The sequence below is a fragment of the Amblyraja radiata genome, chromosome 14 (genome assembly GCF_010909765.2).
Source record: "Amblyraja radiata isolate CabotCenter1 chromosome 14, sAmbRad1.1.pri, whole genome shotgun sequence".
Lineage (NCBI taxonomy): Eukaryota > Metazoa > Chordata > Chondrichthyes > Rajiformes > Rajidae > Amblyraja > Amblyraja radiata.
Window position 1 is genome coordinate 53,455,917 of NC_045969.1, and position 21,205 is coordinate 53,477,121.

At 42.4% G+C, this 21,205-nt stretch overlaps 2 protein-coding genes across 2 annotated transcripts in view; one reads left to right on the plus strand and one right to left on the minus strand.

Annotated features, from left to right (window-relative positions):
• alcam (activated leukocyte cell adhesion molecule) overlaps positions 1-2,404 on the plus strand; it is a 229,750-nt gene extending 227,346 nt beyond the window's left edge. Inside the window, exon 16 of the mRNA XM_033033365.1 lies at positions 294-2,404. The gene's annotated coding sequence lies outside the window, so the exon portion shown is untranslated. The remainder of the gene's footprint in view (positions 1-293) is intronic.
• A 13,537-nt stretch (positions 2,405-15,941) lies between these two features.
• cblb (Cbl proto-oncogene B) overlaps positions 15,942-21,205 on the minus strand; it is a 134,123-nt gene continuing 128,859 nt past the window's right edge. The window contains exons 16-17 of the mRNA XM_033033366.1: positions 20,374-20,496; positions 15,942-19,811 (exon numbers count right to left, since the gene is read on the minus strand). Coding sequence (XP_032889257.1) covers positions 19,531-19,811; positions 20,374-20,496 — 404 coding nt within the window. The 3' untranslated portion in view covers positions 15,942-19,530. The remainder of the gene's footprint in view (positions 19,812-20,373; positions 20,497-21,205) is intronic.

Below are 21,205 nucleotides of genomic sequence, written 5' to 3' on the forward strand. Positions count from 1 at the left end.
TATAATTGCCCCACATATGTTGTTTAATTCTAATTGTGATGAACCTTAAACTGGCATTTTGGAATCTGACATGCGCATGTATGTTACCTTTAATTATGAAAACAGTGATCCAGATACCAGTGACCTTGCTGTTATCAGGTTGCACATAGCATAAATCTGCCAGTTGTATTCAAGCATTAGGGTACAATGAAAGTTAACAATGTGATATGATGCTCCATCAGGATTTGGACTCGTGAATTTTAAAGCGACTCTCCGGTTTGCTGACAATAGCGTGTTTTTGGTCACCTTTCCAGGGAAGAAAAGCATCGATCGGTGAAGGATGCGAATGTCACTGACACAAGCACATTATAAAACACGCTGACATTGGCAGGAGTTGAAATTGCCATGCGCCACCACTGGCAATGCCTTATCTCTCAAGACACAGATGTACAGAAAACTGCAGCTGAATATCCAAATATTTCTAATGAAACACCATTGAACTGTTTGTTGCTCTGAGGGCTGAAGTAGCATTTTACCTAACCAACTGTAAAGGAGAAATTCTCCTCTCCCACACACAACAAAGACTAGGTAATATGCCACAACCTTTATTATGGATTCAATCTATGACTAAGTTTTCACTTACATCAAGGTACTCAGTCCTCCAAAGGAATAAGAAAGTAGTAGCAAGCAAGGCTTTTTAAGTGTTTCATTGTTTTGAATTTCTGCACTGATGTGTTTGCTTTACATGTTAACAATATTACTGGGGGTGGTGAATGCTTTCACGTGTCATTTCCCTTATGGCACTGGTTTATGGGTTAATGTGGATCATGCTTAATTGTTTATGAAATATTAGCTTCAGGTTAATTTCTTTGGCAATTTCAGTCAGTAAGATCTGTTACAATGCAAAGATTTCCAGAAGTCCACTATCTGAGTTTATCTTAAATCATTTTAGGATTTCAACAGAACTTACATTAACTCATATAACCCTGAGCTCTGAATTTTCTGTTTGGAAACATGGTTGAGGAATCTCCTAGAAAGAGGAAGGAGGACAAATTAAAAATAATTGAGTTTAGTCTTTCTGTGAGCATTCAAAAGGATGATTCAAAACAGATGGAAATTGGGGTTAATGGGCTGTTGAACAGAAACCAGCATCTGCAGTTTCTGCTTTCACAGCAGCAGCTTTATAGTGGAGGGTCACAGTCCCTCTCTCAGTACTGGCTTGCATTTGAAATTTCCTTATCATATTTTACCTGCTGCTAATTTAACCAGTTATCGAGCTTAAAACACAGTGTATCGGCCAGTTTCAATGCATCTCCACCTTCCTCCCCTCACACTTACATCACATTGGAGACATTTGCATGTGAATATTTTCAGTTGAAGTATCTCTTGGCAGAATTGAACAGAATTGGAAAGGTGTAAATATATAATTAATGCAACATTTTAAACTAAACTGAGGCTCTTTCACACGAGTGTGATGGGGCAGAAAGCATCCAAAACAATGAAAAATATTTGAAGAGGTCAAATAGAAACAGTAATAGCAATTCAGATTATTTTTGTTTACAAGAATTATTTTCCACTTGGTAGGTGGTTTTATGTAATTAGCCTATAATTAGACATCACTTGAGGAAAATTATTGATGGAAAAAGATACGTTCTAAGTGTAACATGGAAATGCACTCAGGCCTGTTTATATCACTACACACAGAATGGAACCCTATGTTTTTATCTGCTTTTGAAAAAAAGATAGCAATTGATCAGGCATTTAATTTGTAATAAAAATATTAATTACTGAATGAACAGTTTTTTTGATAAATCCATGACAACCTTTCTTGAAATGTATTCAAATTGTTTCAGAGCAACCTAATAAGGGACACTACTTATTTTTCAGAAAATTATAATTCCTATTCATTATCCTTTGTTTCATTAATTATAATGATTTAAACTTAATAATTACATTTGCCAAATGTTTGTTGCAGCATTTTCAGAGTTTGCAGATTTGAAACATCAGCTCTCTTCAGGCCCAACTCCCAAAAATTGGTGAGGTTAGCTGCATAGATAATTGGTTGTACAAAATGACAGCTGTATTTTTATTCATTAATCAGAGATATAGTATTTTGTTTTGTATATAGATCCACTAAAAATTGCAATTTCTTAATTATTAATTGAATAATTCTCAATGAAAGCAGGGGAAATCATTGTTGGTCTCTGACTTTGCAACATGGATCCATACAGACCCATCTGCATAAATAAGTGGCTGCAACATGTAAGCGGCAGAAACATGTTGCAGGCTCAGCTGTAATGAGAGTGGAATATAATGTATCTGGTCATCATGTGGCAAAAGCCTCATTAGTCCGATTCTTGTATAAAAACAATTCTTGACCTTAATCTTTCCAGTTTGCTAAAAATAAATGTTTTGAAGCTTTAAATGGTCCAATGTGTATGTATTATTCATGGAAACGTTTAAGAACAAGGGTTGTCAATTTGAATTAGCAGAAACAACGATTAAATATGTGTAATGATGGAAAAAGTTGGTATAAAGAGTTAAGTTGCTGGACACACCAGCCTGGTTGACCAAGGACAATGTTGAAGGTGGGGGTGGGCATCGAGTGTAGCCTGATACAGTCATCTGTGGGAAGGAGAGGGAAAGAGTACAGCTCGGGGATCTGCGCTGATACCATCTAAAATAATCCCCTATGACCCATATTTCTCCATTCCCTGCATGTTCATGCATCTCTCAAACATTATTGTATGAGCTTCCACCATCCCTGGCAGCATGTTTCAAACACTGACCAAACTGTGTAAAAAAAGCAAACTTGTCTTAAATCTCTTTTCAACTTTTTCCACTCCAAACCTATGATTTCTAATATACGATATTTCCACTAGGCAAAAGGCTTTTGACAGTCTACCCTGTCTATCGGGTCTCCCCTCCGCTCCACCAGAGAAAACAATCTAACTTTGTCCAACCTCTCCTTAGAGCTAATGCACTCTAATTTGGGCACCATCTGACAAACATATTCTGCACTCTCTCCCAAACCTCCACATTCTTCTTGTAATTCAGTGACCAGAACTGGTCAAATGCAGCCTAATCAATGTTGTACACCACTACAATACAACTTCCCAACTGTTAGCATTTATTTTGGGAGGACCAGAATATAAAGACAGGGATGTAATCCTGAGGCTTTGTGCAGCTGCATTTGGAGTATTGTGAGCAGTTTTGGACGCCATATCTGAGGGGGGATCTGCTGGAGTTGGAGACGGTGCAGAGGAAGTTTACAAGAATAACACCATGGGCGCTTGGGTTAATGGACGGTGTTTGACGGCACTGGGCCTGTACTCGCAGGAATTTAGAAGGATGCGAGGGACCTCAGTGAAACTTACAGAATAGTGAAAGGGGTGGACAGAGTGGATGAGGACAGGATGTTTCCACTAGTGGGAGTGTCTCGGAAGAGGGCACAATCTCAGAATAAAAGGATGTACCTTTAGAAAGATGAGGAATTTCTTTAGTCATAGGATAGTGAATCTGGAATTCATTACCACAGACGGCTGTGGAGGCCAAATCATTGGGTATTTTTAAAGCAGATTGACAGATTCTCGATTAGCAAGGGTGTCAGGGGTGATGGAGAGAAGGCAGTAGATTGGGGTTGAAAGAGAAATCAACCATGATTGAATGGCAGAGGGGACTCGAGGGGGGGGCGAATGGCCTAATTCTGCTCCTATGACTCAATGCCCCAAACAACAAAGGCAAGAATATCACACGCCTTCTTTACCACCAATCCACTTTCAGAAAGTTATGGACTTGCACCCCAAGATACCTCTACCTCAAAGCTCAACAGGCTCCTCACGCTTACTGTATACTTTCCTTTTCTATTTGATCTCTCAATATGCATCACCTCACACTTATCTGAATTAAACTCCATTTGTCATTTCATAGCCCAAATTTCCAACTCACCTGTATGCAGTATCGTTGTTAGTGTGTTGGCCGAAGGGCCTGTTTCCGCGCTGTATCTCTGAACTAACCTGGAATTCCATCAAATTGTGTGCTGTCAGCTACTGACATTTTCGACTAATTAATTTTTATATATCCTAAACAATGAGGTTCCAGCAATGATCCTTGCAGAATGCCCCATGGCACCAAACTGCTGATGGAATAACCCCTTCCACCACTACTTCCTGGCTATGGCCGAGCTAATTTTGAATCCAACCTCCCAACTCACAGGGGATTCCATGTGACTTGATCTTATGGATCAGCCCAGGGGCGGGGAACCTGCGGCCTTAAGGCCATTAATGCGGCCTTTTGAATTAATCCAAATAAAAGATGTCACAAAATCGAGAATCTCTGTATTTCCAAAGCCTGCTTGGGCTCTTTCTGTGAAAGCTGCAAGCTGTGAGGATGAGGTGAGGTCCAGATGTCCTTCTTTTTGTTAATATGTATGAGGGTTTTGCAGAAGAGCTGAGCAAGTTTGCAAATGCATGATTAGGATGAAGTAGCCCTCAACGTAACAGAAAACTTCACACAATACTCCAAAAGGAAAATACATATTATTCAATCGCTTTGGATGAATCAACTGATAATACTGACTCGGCGCAGGTTTTATAATTAATTCAGGCCATAACAGAAGATTTTCTTTGCTACGAAGAGTTACGCAGTTTGGGCACTCTTATGGGTAGAACACGAGGGAAAGATTTCTTCAACAACTTTCATGATAAATGTTGTGAAGTTGAACGGGATTTGGTCAATTTAGTGAGTGTATGTACAGACGGTGCACCTTCCTTGACAGGAAAACGTGAAAGGTTTATTGCACAGATAAAAAAGGTATTATCAGATCCAGATGCTCTCATTTCTTTTCATTGTATCTTACATCTGCAAAATCTCTGTGCTAAATCTACTATTTTGTGACACTTTGCAACAAGTTATAAGTATTGTTAATTATATTCGTGCAAATGCAACACGGCATCGCCAGTTTCGTAATATGCTAAAGTTGGACGATGAGGCATTCAGTGTGGATTTGCCATATCATTGTAAAGCGTGTTGATTATGAATTTCACGAAGAACAGAACCAGCAATGTGAATTATTGAAAGAAGATTTCTATAGAAATACTGCATTTCTGTGTGGTATGTCAAAGCAAAATAACTTGAATCTTTCTTTGCAAGGTAAAACTAAGTTTATGATTATGTGGCAAAAAATCCAAGCATTTCGAAAAAAGCTATCTTTTTTCAAAACTCTTCTTCAAAATGAAATTTTGGATGAACATTTTCCCCAGTTAACGAAGGTCAATAGACAATAGGTGCAGGAGTAGGCCATTCAGCCCTTCGAGCCAGCACCGCCATTCAATGCGATCATGGCTGATCATCCCCAATCAGTACCCCCTCGCTCCTGCCTTCTCCCAATATCCCCTTACTCCGCTATTTTTAAGAGCCCTATATAGCTCTCTCTTGAAAGCATCCAGAGAACCTGCCTCCTCCGCCCTCTGAGGCAGAGAATTCCACAGACTCACCACTCTCTGTGAGAAAAAGTGTTTCCTCATCTCAGTTCTAAATGGCTTACTCCTTATTCTTAAACTGTGGCCCCTGGTTCTGGACTCCCCAACAACGGGAACATGTTTCCTGCCTCTAGCGTGTCCAAACGCTTAACAATCTTATATGTTTCAATGAGATCCCCCTCATCCTTCTAAACTCCAGAGTGTACAAGCCCAGCCGCTCCATTCTCTCAGCATATGACAGTCCCGCCATCCCGGGAATTAACCTTGTAAACCTACTCTGCACTCCCTCAATAGCAAGAATGTCCTTCCTCAAATTAGGGAACCAAAACTGCACACAATACTCCAGGTGTGGTCTCACTAGGGCTCTGTACAACTGCAGAAGGACCTCTTTGCTCCTATATTAGATTCCTCTTGTTATAAAGGACGACATGCCATCGCTTTCTTCACTGCCTGCTGTACCTGCTTGCTTACATTCATACACTGATGTACAAGGACCCCCAGATCCCGTTGTACTTCCCCTTTTCCCAACTTGACGCCATTTTCCTAACTTGACGACCAGGTCATTGATGAGCAGGAGGATTCATGTGAATCATATGAAGAATACGCAGCCGTTATAGACTTATTAATTAAAGAATACAATGAAAGGTTCACTGACTTTGAGAATCATGACATTACACTCAAATTAGCATTTCAACCTCACCTGGTTGATATCTCCAAGGCTCGGAAAGAACTACAAATGGAATTGAGCTCTCAGAAGATGACATTTTAAAGTCCTTATTTGACGCTAAGAAAGATCAGATTGAAATATGGAAAAATGCAACAGAATACCCACGTCTTCGGCAACATGCACGAAAAATGCTTTCCTGTTCTTCAACCACTTATTGCTGCGAATCTACATTCTCCTACTTAACCCAAACCAAGATGCCCTTAAGGTCACAAATGACAGATACCCATCTAGAAGATCAGCTGAAACTGTGTTCCTCCATGTTGCAATCAAATATTCAAATGCTTTCCCACAAAAAGCCGTTACAACAAAGTCATTAAAAGGTTAGTTAACTTTAGAATTAACAAAATGTTTTCATTTTCTTGAAGTTAGTACATAGTAGTTAGATTTTTACAAAATAATGTACATTTTGATGTATATCTAATTGAAGTTTCTTGGATGTGGCCTTATTAGATTACAGCTAACTTAATGCAGCATTCCAACATGAAAATGTTCCCCACCCCGGAGCAGCCTCTCACAAAGAACATAGTCAAATCCTTCACAACATCCAGTGCCTTACCCTCATCAATCACCGGCATTACCTAATAAAAAAAACATGTTTGCGTGACATGACCTCACCGGCACAAAGCCATGCTGGCTCTCCCCAATAAGTCCATGCCTTTCCAAATGTGAGTAAACCCTCTCCTTAAGATTTTCCATTTATTTTCCTACTGCTAATGTAAAGCTCACCGTTGCATACTTTCCTGAGTTATCTCAATTTCCCTGTTTAAACAAAGGAACAGCATTGCTATTTCCAATCTTCTGGGATCTTGCCTGCAGCAAAAAGACACTGATATCTTGGTCAAGGCCCCAGCAATCTCCTCCTAAGCTTGGTCCACGTAGACCTACGTGTTCTCCCGGTTACCAATCATTTCTACTTCCCTTCCCATTCTGGCCTTTCTGTCCTGTATGGGAATCCTCCATTGCCAGGGGCCCAGTGTAAATTGGAGGAACAGCATCTCATATTTTGCTTGGGTAGCTTACAACCCAGCGGTATGAACATTGAATTCTCTCATTTTAACTAACTTCTATTTACATGCTCCTGCCCCACTCACCCTCTTCCTTCACCCTAGTCGTTTTACCAGACCACAGTTCTCCACATTGTTTCCCTCTTGAGTTCACCTTCTCTAACAAACATTGGGCCCACCAGGTTATAGACCTGCCTAAGGCCATTTGTGGCCAGCCCTGATCTTTTCTTGCCTCCAGCTCTTCACCCAGCCCCGCTCTTCACCTCACCCCCTACTTTCAGTTGGAAGAAGGTTCCCAACATAAAATGTCACCTATCCATTTTTCCCAGACATGCTTACTCCAGCACTTTGTGTCTATCTTTGGTATAAACCAGCATCTACAATTCCTTATTTCTACATCACAGAAGAACCTCTGGCCAATATACGATCAATCAATGCAAGTGCAATTACCTACCTGCTCAATTTGTCTGATCCCGTGTAAGGGTTTAAATGAACTTGGATCTTTACATAAGGTAATCTGTTAAGTGTAATTATGCAGCGAATATGGAATGTATTGCCAAAAAAATGTTTCCTTCATTCTAACTACTAAAGTAGCAGCCCATTATACAAGAAACAACTGACAGGTGTCATAACATGCCACCTAACCCATGAAGCAACAAACTACAAATGCAGGATGTTCTACTATAACGCATATCCATATTAACATGATGTGAATATAAAACGATGGAGCATCCAAAGCATGCTCACTTCATCAATTAGTCTGGTTCAGCAGTTTAGACACTCACTCCCGTAATAAATTACAACGCATAGTTAACAAAGCATCCAAAATCATCAGCACTCCCCTTCCATCAATAGAATCACTCCATCACAAACGGTCCGTGTCAAGGGTGAAGAAAATCATCTCTGATCCCTCCCACCCAGCTCACCACATCTTCCACCTGCTGCCATCAGGAAGGCGCTACAGCTCACTGCCCGCCAAGACATCTCGATTTAAAAACAGTTTTTACCCACACGCAATCCGAATTCTGAACACACTATGATAACAGCACATATCCTCCCCATGCATGTACTGTATATTGTATGATGTTGTGTTTTATGTTATGTTTGATGGGAATCAGCCTACCTTGTAACATCCTGTACTGAACCTGAATTCCACCAGCTTGACTGTGTGGTCATTAAATAATCTAAACTAATCTAATAATATTACACGGGCCATACTGGTTATAATGCGATTGGGAACTAAAGAGCCACTTAAAAGTAACTTCGGAAATTGACAACGGGGGGGGGAAAAAAGCTGTCTCGCATTTAAACAGTACAGGGAGGAAAACCCCCGCTTTTCCAGTAACCTCCCCGCAATAATCAGGCACGAATGTCACTTAATGTCTCAGTTTAACTGCAGGAAGCCACTGAAATTGACAAGCACTTGCTTCTATTGACCCTTTTGCAATGATTACAGCCTTTAATATTTTCAGCAAGCACAGCTATTGAAAAGATATTTATTTTTGCAAACCCTGTGTGAAAAATAACTTTGTTATAAGCGAGTTCGGTATTCTGAAAAACGCAAGGAAATCATGAGATTTGTCAAAGGTCGAACGCTATCAATAAAAATCGAACGAAGCGCTGTAGATTCTGTGAGTTTTGTTTGGGTCCGATTTTTTTGGTCTTTTTTCAGTGGGAGATGGGGGGGGGGGGGGGAGGAGCAGAGACCGGGCAGGCCGGGAGTGGGGAACCGGCGCAGGGGAGAACCCACAAGAGCTGCCGATGTCCGGACGACTGGACACCAGCCCCCAGGCCCAGCGTGGAGAAGCACCAACCCCAGCTCACCTCCGCCTTTCCCACCGGGCCAACCGACAGCCCGACTACCAACAACACCAGCGGCCCCAGACCCACAGTCAGCGCCAACTCCAGCCCAACCCCTCTCCAACTCCAGAGGAACCCGCTCCCCGTTGGGCCGCTACGGCAACGTGGCAGTTCCTCAGCCGCTACCCCAAGTACAAGCCATACCTTGCACACCACCGGCTTCTGCCCCTACGGTACCCGCTGCCACTTCATCCACAACCCTGAGGAGAAGCGAGGGCCCCGGCCTCACCTGCGCTAGAGCGCCAGCCTGTGCTCGGCCTCCTCCGGCCAGGCACTAGACTGGGCCACGATGCAGGCTGCCTTCAGCCCCGACCTGGAGTTGGAGCTGGCCCAGACACTGGGCAAGGGAGGGGGTGGAGGTGGAGGGCTGCCGACAAACCCAGCTGGACAGGCAGAGCCGAGTTGGTGCCAGCGGCTGCAAGTCCGGGGCCACCCGCCAGCCCAGGGCCACCGTGGACACCTCCGGACAGGGACGGGACAGCGGGGAGGGGACGGCCCAACAGCACCCACAGCGATAGAGAGCCAACCCCAACCGAAACGCAAGCCTGCACATAATGCAGCACCACCGTTGCCAAGACTATTTTATAGCTAGTGACCTATGACCTGGGCATGCGCAGTCTGAATACCGCTTATTGTGAAACTCACTATTCTATTCACCAGCTCCCATTCCCCATTGACACAATTATTTTCATAACACAATTTGTGTTAACGTGAGGTGTCTTAGGAACACATCTACATATCATAGCCGTAGTGGAACATCGGTCAAATTTATAATACTCCAGAAAGTTTGAAAGTCAGCTGGGGTCCAAGTCCATAGCTCCCTGAACGTGATACACAAGTAATACATTGTTAAAGGTGGCATATGGCATGCTTGCCTTCTTAGGTTGGGGCAATGATTCAGGAAGTCGTGATGCAGCTTTATAGGACTTTAGCTGGGCTGCATTTGGAGTATTGCGTACAGTTCTGGTCGCCCCATTACAGGAAGGTTGCAGAGGCTTTGGAAAATGTGCAGAGGAGGTTTGCCAGAAAAATGCCGCGATTTGGGACCATTAGCTAGAGGGAGAAGTTACATAGAAAATAGGTGCAGGAGTAGGCCATTCGGCCCTTCGAGCCAGCAGTGCCATTCAATGTGATCATGGCTGATCACCCACAATCAGTACCCCGTTCCTGCCTTCTCTCCATCTCCCTTCATTCTGCTAGCCCTAAGACCTCTATCTAACTCTCTTTGGAATGCATCCAGTGAAGGCATTCACTGCCTTCTGAGGCAGATAATTCCACAAATTCACAACTTTGGGTGAAAAAGTATTTCCTCGTCTCAGTTCTAAATGGCCTACCCCTTATTCTTAAAACTGTGGCCCTTGGTTATGGACTCCCCCAACAACGGGAACACGTTTCCTGCATCTACCGTGTCCAATCCCTTAATAATAAGATCTCCTCTCATCCTTCTAAATTCCAGTGAATACAAGTCCAGTTATTCCATTCTTTCATTATATGACAGTCCCACCATCCTGGGAATTAACCTCGTGAACCTGCGCTGCACGCCCTCAATATCAAGAATGTCCTTCCTCAAATTAGGAGACCAAAACTGCACACAAAACTCCCGGTGTGGCTCACCAGGGCGCTGTACAACTGTAGGACCTCTTTGCTCCTATACTCAACTCCTCTCATGAAGGCCAACTCCTCTCATGAGCTTTCTTCACTGCCTGCTATACCTGCATGCTTACTTTCAGTGACTAATTGCACTTCCTCTTTTCCTAATCTGATACCACACAGATAATAATCTTCCTACTTGTTCTTGCCACCAAAGAGCATAATCTCACATTTATCCACATTATACTGCATCTGCACACTCACCCAACCTGTCCAAGTCACCCTGCATCCTCATAGCATCCAATTCACAGTTCACACTGCCACCCAGCTTTGTGTCATCTGCAAATTTGCTAATGTTATTTTTAATCCCTTCATCTAAATCATTTATATTGTAAATAGCTGCAGTCGCAGCACCGAGCCTTGTGGCACCCCACTAGTCACTACCTGCCGTTCTGAAAGGGACCCGTTAATTCCTACTCATTGTTTCCTGTTTGCCAAGCAATTTTCTATCCATGTCAATACCCTACCCTCAATACCATGTGCTCTAATGTTGTCCACTGATCTGTGTGGGACCTTGTCAAAGGCTTTCTGAAAGTATCCATATTACTTGTTACATCCTCAAAAAATTCCAGAAGATTTAGTCAAGCATGATTTCCCCTTCGTAAATCCATGCTCTTGGACCGATCCTGTTGCTGCTATCCAAATGCGCCGCTATTACATTAATAATTGATTCCAGCATCTTCCCCACCACTGATGTAAGGCTAACTGGTCTATAATTCCATGCTTTCTCTCCCTCCTTTCTTAAAAAGTGGGATAACATTGGCTACCTTCCAGTCCACAGGAACTGATCCAGTCGAGATAACATTGGAAAATGATCACCAATGTGTCCACGATTTCTAGAGCTACCTACTTGAGCACCCTGAGCAGACCATCCGGCCCTGGGGACTTATAAGTCTTCAGTCCCATCAGACTTGGATTGTTTTCTCTGGAGCGGAGGAGGATGCGGGAAGACCTCATACATGTACACAGAATTATGAGAGGCATGGATAGGATAGACAATTGGAACGTTTTTCCCCCAAGGTGCAAATGACAAAGACTGGAAAGAAGAGCTTTAAGGTGAGTGGGGGATGTTTAAAGGAGATGTGTGGGGTAAAGCCTGGGCACATTCACTCCTACACTGTACAGGGGAGAGGCTGAGGCCTGGTGTCTGGGATTAGACTAGTTTACGGGAAGACCAAATCACACGAGTACCTGTGGTGTCAAGTTCTACAATTACAATCTTACATCAAACAATTAATATCAACCAATATGTACATTAATTCCAGTTTAAATTTCATGTTTGCTAATATTACAGCACTAAAATTTATCTCTTCAGGCAATGCAAGATTACGCCATCACTAACATTTATCCTGAAATTTCAATATCAACACATTTTGCTCTCACTTTATTCTAGGAAGTTGTGCCACAATTATTCAATATCTTTCGGCACACTTCCAGTCAATAGGACCGAGTTTGAAAATGTTTAAGCCCAGAAACAGAATATTGCAATCTTAAGCAGCCACACAACTGAAGGTTAATCACAATATCCACACCCACTCTCTTTACCTTATTCTGCTGTTTCACACTGAATCCCACAAAAAGTAAATCATTAAATTAGAATGCAAAACCCTGTACTGACAGCAACATTTAAAAACCTGCTAGACAATAAATGGTGGATGTAATGGTAATTTCTAACTTTTTCAATGTCCAACTTTCCGTTGCCATTACTACACGGGTAAGTAGGAGTGATATTACGCAGACGAAAAGAACAGATCTTCCCGTTGTTATTTCCAGCTTAATTGGTTCTTTATTGAAGTAGTTGTACAAACAAAGAGATGAACGCACCAGATCCTCTTTATCATTATTATACAAATTATAGCTTTCCGTTCTTACCATCTGGTGAGAACTGTGTCTCTCCACCCGTGCATGGTCTGATCTGGTCACTCCCTATCTGATGTAACGCCCATCTATGCATCAAATGTTTGCCCCCTAGTGTTCAAAATAATACTGCTCGAAATATCTAGACAAAATAATATAATATGCCAACAGTAGCTAGCCTAAGCATAAATGGCTCTTACAGTGGTGAAGTTTTAATAACTCACCAAAACTGATTGCCAAAATTCTCTGCATCTCACCTCTCCCTGTAACATTCACAAGGAATGTATAACATAGGAACAAGCCTCAAGCACTTCAGTGGAAAGGAGCAGTAGGCACTTGTTTTAAGAATTGGTCAAAAATACTTCTAATGGCATGAAGGGCGACGCAGGATGTGGACTTTACATCTACAAGGTTTCAAGGTCAGTTTATTGTCACGTGTACCAATTAAGGTACAGTGAAGTTGTACACATACAACGGAAGCAGCAACCAGGCAGTAGTTAGAAACTGGATGGTGAATGCACAACCCTGGTGTTGTACTCTCGTGGCGAACAGGTGTTGCATTGACTAGGGTGAGGGTCAGAGTATGGAAGGCTTCTTGAGCAACCCGTCAATGTGAAGGATGTTTAAAACCAACATTTGGAGTAAGTTATGTTAAATATTATTCAATATTTTCTACTTATTAAAACCAGTTGGAAAGGTGGATAACAATAAGACATGGCCAAGATAACAGAGACAGCTAAATAATGAAGAAAATGATCTGCCTGTTGGACAAAACTCATATCAGACTTGTTATTTGTATCATTGTGCCAATTTTTTTTAATTAACCCGGCCGTACATTGTTCACGCCAATGGAGCTGTTTCGGTTCAGTCACAGCAGGGATGTATTGCTGAGGATTTATAAGCCGCTGATCAGGCCACATTTGGAGTATTGTGAGCTGCATTGGGCCCCATATCTGAGGAAGGCTGGGATGGAGTGGGAGAGGGTCCAGAGGATTACAAGAATGATCCTGGGGATGATTGGGTTAACATATGATGAGCATTTGAAGACCCTGGGCCTGTACTCGCTGGAGTTTAGAAGGGAGAGGGGTGGATCTCATTGAAATCTACCAGATAATGAAAGGCCTGGATACCGTGGATGTGGAGAGAATGTTTCCAGTAGTTGGAGCATCCAGAATCAGAGGGCACAGCAACAGCATAAAAGGACATACCTCCATAATGGAGGCGAGGAGGAATTTCTTTAGCCAGAGGGTGGTGAATCTGTGGAATGCATTGCCACAGACGGTTCATACGTTCATAAGATATAGGAGCAGAATTAGGCCATTCGGCCCATCGTCTATTCCACCATTCAATCATGACTGATCTTCCCCTCTTAACCCCATTCTCCTGCCTTCTCCCCATAACCCGACGCCCATACTAATCAAAAATCTATCTATCTCTGCCTTAAAAATATACACTGACTTGGCTTGTGGAGGCCAAGACTTCTGTATTTTTAAGGTGGAGATTTATAGGCTCTTGATTAGGATGGGCAAAGGTTAGGGGAAGAAGATTAATTAAAAATGAATACATTAGTTGACAAAAGGAAAATAAGACAGGTGAGGTGATGCAGCAGTGGCTATCAATACACGATGTCTTAGATCAAATAAAAAGTGCCTGTCAGAATTCAGCATAGGTGGTCCAAGGCTCAGCAAGTTGATGCAGAATAGGGGATTATCTTAGCAAGCGAAGGGGTAGGGGGGGGGGGGGGGGGGGGGCTTAGAGATTTGCTGCCAGTAGAAATGTTGCATAGGGAACAGTAACGACATCACAAGGCAATAAATTCCCACAACCTGATGCCCACCATCCCAAGACTGAAGGGATGGCAACGAAGATGGTGCTTGGTATTTTCCAAGTTTCTGCAGACTCTGCAGCAGAACTGTGACGGGAAGGTAGTACAGGTAACCCTGGCATTGAGGATAGGAAGCAGGTAGAAACAGGCACTGCAGGCCAGTTAACCTGATAACACTCAGAGAAAATGATAGAATCTGTTGTTAAGGGAACTTGGAAAACAATGGGGTTGAGCGGTCTTAGATTTATGAAAATGAAATCATCTTTGATAAATCTATTTGAACTTTTCTGGAGGATATGAGGAACAAGTTGATGGGCTTTCAAAGGGTCATGGGTCAAGCTGAGGACAACAAATTTAAGAGTGCGAACATTGCTGATATTGGCATGGATTGAGGATTGGTTCGTGAACACAAGAGTGGGCATAGATGGGTTAATTTTGGGTTGGGAGACTGAATAGCGGAGTGTACCGTGATCAGCACTGGGCCTCCCTCGGCTGTTCAAAGTCCAGCAATCCGTGATCTGGATGAAGAAGGTGTGCAACATGTCAGGCTACCTCTGACGAAAAGATGGGCGGTGGTGTGCGCTATGGAAGGGAAGAGCCAGCCAGCCGGGTGAATGGAAGATGGAATATAACGTGGCTTATGAGATCAGACAGCTCATTAGGAAAAAATGGCAGTAAACTTAATGGTTCAAATAGCCTAATTCTGCTCCTATCACATGAAAATGAACAAGTATTTTTAACCAGGCATGATGCTCAACGTGCCCTGGTATCCTTGCACACAAACCACAGAACATCAACATCTGACAACAGCCTGCAACTGTACATCCATTGACCTATGTTGAAAAGGATGCGAGCAGGTAGATCTCTCAAAGCTCCACGGTGTGTTCACATCGGAGGATCGCAGCACAAGGTCAACTCCTGTGTAGTGGGATGATACACGAGGAGATCAATCGGGTGAAAAAAATCAGGGCATCTCATGGAGTAACCTCGAGTATTCTTACATATCCCGAGTGGGGAGATGCAGGGTTTCCCTGACTTGGGTGTCTGGAACCAAGAGACCTCCAACAGAGGCACAGCCAAGGTGCAATGATCCGCTACATCAGCGATGTGCAGCAATCAGTACACAGTGAATTGAAGGCAGCTCCACTGATCTTCAGAAAGTGAAGGTATCCAGGCATAACTCACTGGTGAAGGAAGGTGGCACTGAGGCACACATCCGCAGGCATGCATGGCAGATTTATTTTGTTCTTGATTGGAAAAGATTTAATGGGAAAATAGCAAAAAATTATGGGGGGGCTTTTAACCTCAAACTGACAGAAATTTTGCATCCTGAAAATGGAATTTCCGTTAGTCAACTTATTGTAAGTTAGTAATCCTGTTAATGGATGCACAGAGGGTTTTCTTACAAGCTCAAACTGGGAGGACGGATCCAGTATTCTTCAAAATGGGAGGACGGATCCAGTATTCTGTCTGTTATGTGAAAGATATCACAATATCAGTGTTTACCACCTACTGGAAATAAGAATGCTTCAATACAGATGCAATAATCATGTTACAAATAAGAAATGGACACAATTTATTTGTTAATACTGATTTTATAAAATATTTTACAAGAACAGATAAAGTATTTAAAAGATTGCTGAATACTTAAAATTGAAAAAAATAAAAAGGATGTTGAATAAAATATAAATTAATTGCACACACTAGTTTGCCACATTAGACAAATAGAAAGGCATTCTTTCCAACAGAACATTGAGTTAAAATGAAAATAAATCTAAGAAACTACTGCCACTTTAACAAGTCCCAGTGTTCAGAGAAAAGGTGGCCGGTGACTTGCACTGAACTTGAGCAGAATGAAGAAGCTTCCACCTGGAGGCAATACTGGGTAGCGCACTGCATCATTTCAGGGAGAGTAGGTGTGTCCCTTCAGTCCATGAGCACAGATCAATGTTGATATAGCCACACCACAATATGTTCCGCTGAAGGTAGACACAAAATGCTGGAGTAACTCAGCGGGACAGGCAGCATCTCTGGAGAGAAGGAATGGGTGACGTTTTGGATCGAGACCCCACTGCAAAAGCTCCTCAAGGTGTGTCTACTTTGAAGGAGTTCTTTCTTTCCTACACATGTTCCGCTGAAGACTCTTTCACCATTTAAAAAGTGTTTACACTTTGAGCACGTTTGACCAAAGTGAACCAACTGTGGTCCTGTACAGAGGGACGAGGTGCCATTGTCATCATTCTCCAGGCTTGTGACACAAACGACTTTGCTCTGCAGACCAGCTGGTGCCTACAACCCACCACAACTAGAACTGCACGTTAGTCACAGAATGCATCTATTTTAGGGGATACACAAGATTCCCTCCAAAGACCAAATCAAAATTAAGGCACTAAAAAGACATCCAGAGTATTAGACGATTCAGGGTTGTGTGGAAAATCCAGTCTGTCAACAACATACAGCTCTAGTGAGACCATGGAACTGCAGATGCTGGAACATGGAACAAAACACAAAGTGCTGGAAGAACTCAGTGGGCCAGGCAGCATCTGTGGAGGGAAATGGATGCTGCCTGACCCACAGTTCCTCCAGCACTTTGTGTTTTACAAGTCTTGTGTCCCGTGCTTCAAAAGTGAAACCTCTTATTTTGCCATTAAAGCAAATTATAGCTATTTAGTTTCAAACGTTCACACTCAAAAGGGGTAAGGAAAGTAAATAAGGAAACCAACAAGCTGACCAGTGCAAAGGGAAAAGTTGAGAATGAACAAAAACCTGAATATCAGAAATCTCTGATGGATGTGCCTGGCAAAGTACGTCATTCACATTTATTTAAGCAAGGTAAATCATTCAGGCAAGTGCCTCTCTGAACTTGATTACAAAATTAATCTCCTCGGTATCGCTGACGGCTTCACTTTAGATTCAAATGGTAAGCTTCAAGTAACCACTAAAAGTCCTCAGCTCAACAGATGTCTAAGGCAGTACTTCGATGCCATCCATCATCATTATAAATTATCTGCTTTTGTGTCAGAAAATAGTTTTAAATACAACTTAATATAATGCTGATACTATTGCTGATGCGCATATTAAAAATATATATTTGAATGACTTACCATGAAGTAACTTTTAATGAAAAGCAGCAATTCCCCACTACATTGGCAAGAATGATGAGGATGTGCTGAGGGAGGGCAAACATACAATCTGTACCCCAGTGACAGGCGGGTGGGGCTTTGATTGGCCATGGTCACTGGGATCCTCCTTGGATGATATCATACAATACCAAGATCAAATGGAAATAAATCCCTGCTGGAGATCTATAGTGGGCGACTAAAGTGACTTGTCCAACTTACACAATTCGCCATAATCGACTGCATTGAACACAGGGGAAGTTATGAAGAGTCAGAAGCACTACTGGATCCATAAATACATTTAAAATACAAACACAGTGCATTATTCCCTCATGACGGGTTCTTTTGTTGAAGATTACTATCAATAATATTGTTAGTATTCCAGTAGGGGGCATTATTACTCCATGACATAATTTGAGTACAGCAGCCACGATATCCCTCTGACGCCACTGAGAATGAGCCACTGAAGTTATAGACACGCTACAATTTAGGACAAATGCACTCATTTAATAACCTAAAATATCTCCACAGGAAGTATTAATCTGTCCAGCTAACCTCCAAGCGAGTTTACAACAAGGCATCTTAAAATTGGAACAGCTCCTATTAAGGAGTAGTTGACAAAAAGTTTCAATGGCTATTGAGCACTTAACCATTAAATCAAAAGCAATCACCTGCAATGTTCATGGACTTGAACTTACAGAAGGGTCGTCGTTTATTTATACAATGGCAAACAATTGGCCCCAAGATCGAGTAGAAATGACGAGGCAGGGTGGAGGTTATTTATCATTGCCTGGAGAAAGGCATCAACAGGAACAAAATCTTCCATTATCCGTTACAGCTCTTAAACTAAGGTGGTCACTGATCATTTCAGCTGTGCAAGGTGTAATCTGAATAGTTCTCCATTATCAATTCTAAGTTACAATGATGTCAGAATTGGAAAAATGACCGCACTCAAATATTTCCCCAACAAGCGGGTGGTGATGCCAAGTGCATTCGTCCCACTGGGCAAGACACGTCAAGACACTGCCTCCTCTCCACAGTTCCACAAAACTGAATGCAGGCAGAGTGTTACATTCAGCAGGCACTCCCAAGGTCCACAGATCTTGCGCATTGCCTCTGATGCTATTGCTTCTCTATATCCAGCATTATAAATGATTTAAAAATATAAAAAGACAATTTTTACTTTGAAATTGATTCCATTAATGATGTCACAATTCACAAAAATAGGTCAACATTTTTTGTTGCATTAACCAGAAACCTCAAAATAAGTTTTGTTCTATCAGAATACAGGTGAATTGGCTTAAGAAGGGAAACAAGATATAATATATGCAGTAACGGCTGTGCACAAGGGGAAATTGCAAAGGCTACTGTCAAAAATTACCTCAACTGGCAATACATATACAAATATATGTACTCTACATTCAGAAATTAGTTTTTTTAATAAAGACATTTCACTTTATCTCAGAAAAGACTCAGTAGTGAAGGCCACATGCTTTTTGCACCTGCTGGACAGACGGTAATGCAGTAAATCAAAGCCTCTTGATTTAGTCTGTGTTTTAGATGGAACAAGGGGCTGGAGGAAGGAATAGGTCAGACGGCAGTGTCCCCATCAGTGCAGATAACAAAAAAAGGAATGCTGAAGCAGAAATGCCTGGTTCCCAGATTCCAGATACAATAAGTACTTCCGCCAACAAGGCTGAAATTCCCACTCCAACAAGAAAGTTCAGATGATTGGTAAAACTCTTTTGATAATGGTAAGCAGCAGCAGAGATCTCAAGCAATTCACAGGAGTGAAACAGTAAACTCTCTTCTTCTCAGTTGAACCCTGAATCTTAACATTATGGCTAACAAAAATACATCGGTGTCACTCTATCTTTTAAACCTTCCCAGGAAACCCACAGAGGTAGACTCCAGACAGCTGCTTCACAATTGTTCTGTTTGTTAACCGTTCCTTTAGAACTCTGTGCTCCTCAGAAACCTATCCTTTGGGATTTGCACCCATACACACACATACACACACAGCTCACTGCTATGGATTGAGACGCGGAGAAATAGGAGGATAGCAGGCAAATTCTCTTAAAATACTTCGTGCCATCTCTACTTTGTTGTTAGCTATCAAAAGAGCTCGCTTTACATCCTCAAAGGAGTAGCCTTCGCCCATGAGTTTTGCAATCTTTGCATCCACGTTTTCTCCAGCTTGGCTGCTCTGCACAGGGGCTGGTTCCTGAAGCTGACTTTTCTTTTGGTAACCGTCGGGGGCAGTTCTCCGAGGCAGTGGTTTGGGTGGTCTGGCTGGAGCTTGTGAAGTGTCTGGAACAGAAACGGGGAATGGATACTGAGCTTCAGTAACACAAGCACAAGCAAAAACTGTCACACAACTACCCCGTCAACGGTATTTGGTTTATTGCTCAGTTTTATTCATGAATTACCCAGCATTTATGCACAACAGTCAGGACCAAATTTACAGGGTTTAGTTTGTGCCACTGTGTCTATTACTTCTACAAACCAGTCTTAAATATAACCTGTGTCTACCTATCAAATAATTGTAATACTCAGCAAATGGAAGGATTTTAGCTCACTGTCCACTTCATCTCTCACTAAGCCATATTCTTTTCCATTCACAACTTATTCAACCCTTTAATTCAACCATAAAAAGGCTCACTTGTCCTCCACACACCGCATCTCTCCATTCATAAAGAGGATATACCTCTTTATTTTCCCATATACTTTCTCACAAGGACCTTCCCAATGCCGGGTTTCTGTGGTGGCTACAGATAACAGTCAGTACTCAATCTAAAATTCAGGATTCGCTTCCAGTATTTGCTTTCATTAACCAGCAGCAGCTAACATACGGTTCAGTTTCCCTTCTTACCCATCATAGGTGGGAGCTGGTCGTAGTCTTGCGACATTACGTTCGATTTCTGACTTTCTTCGAGTGTCCGCCTAGCGGGAGGGGCAGGTACAGGAACAGTCGCAGAGTCAAAGACAGAGTCCCCTTGGTGGAAAATTATTAAAGACAGCGTTACAACCTTCCTCTAAGTGCTTTAACACGCGCCTCAAACGATTATGCTTCAAGCAAAATATATCAGTCAAGTCACAAGTTGCGCTGTGTGCAAAGAGGGAGCAATAAACAAGTGGGCCAGGAGCCTCCGGCTGTTCCCGATGGTTAGAGTTCCAACTAACCTTCAGTGAAAAATACCAGCCAGAGTTAAACAGGAAATTTAGCGGGACAGGCAGCATCTCTGGAGAGGAGGAATGGGCGACGTTTCGGGTGGAGACCCTTCTTCAGTCTGAAGAAGGTTCGCGACATGAAACGTCGCCCATTCCTTCTCTCCAGAGATGCTGCCTCACCCACTGAGTTACCCCAGCATTTTGTGTCGACCTTCGATTTTAACCAGCATCTTCTTAAACAGGAAACTGATGGACCGACAGGAGATTCACACAAGTAACCAAGTCCTTTATCATTTTCCTAACCTCAGCACCTCAATGTACAAAAGTAGAGTTGTGCTCTAGGGATGTCACCTTGGCTAGGTTTTAGTAGATCACAGAATACCATTCACATCCCACTTGATTACAAAGAAATAAACAAGCTTGGGAGCGTGTCGAGGTGGTGTGTGTACACTCTCTCTCTGGGTACCCCATGGCCAAGCAGCGGACAGTGTCGTGAAGAATGAGAGAAGGTGGGAAGGAGACACAGTTTCTGA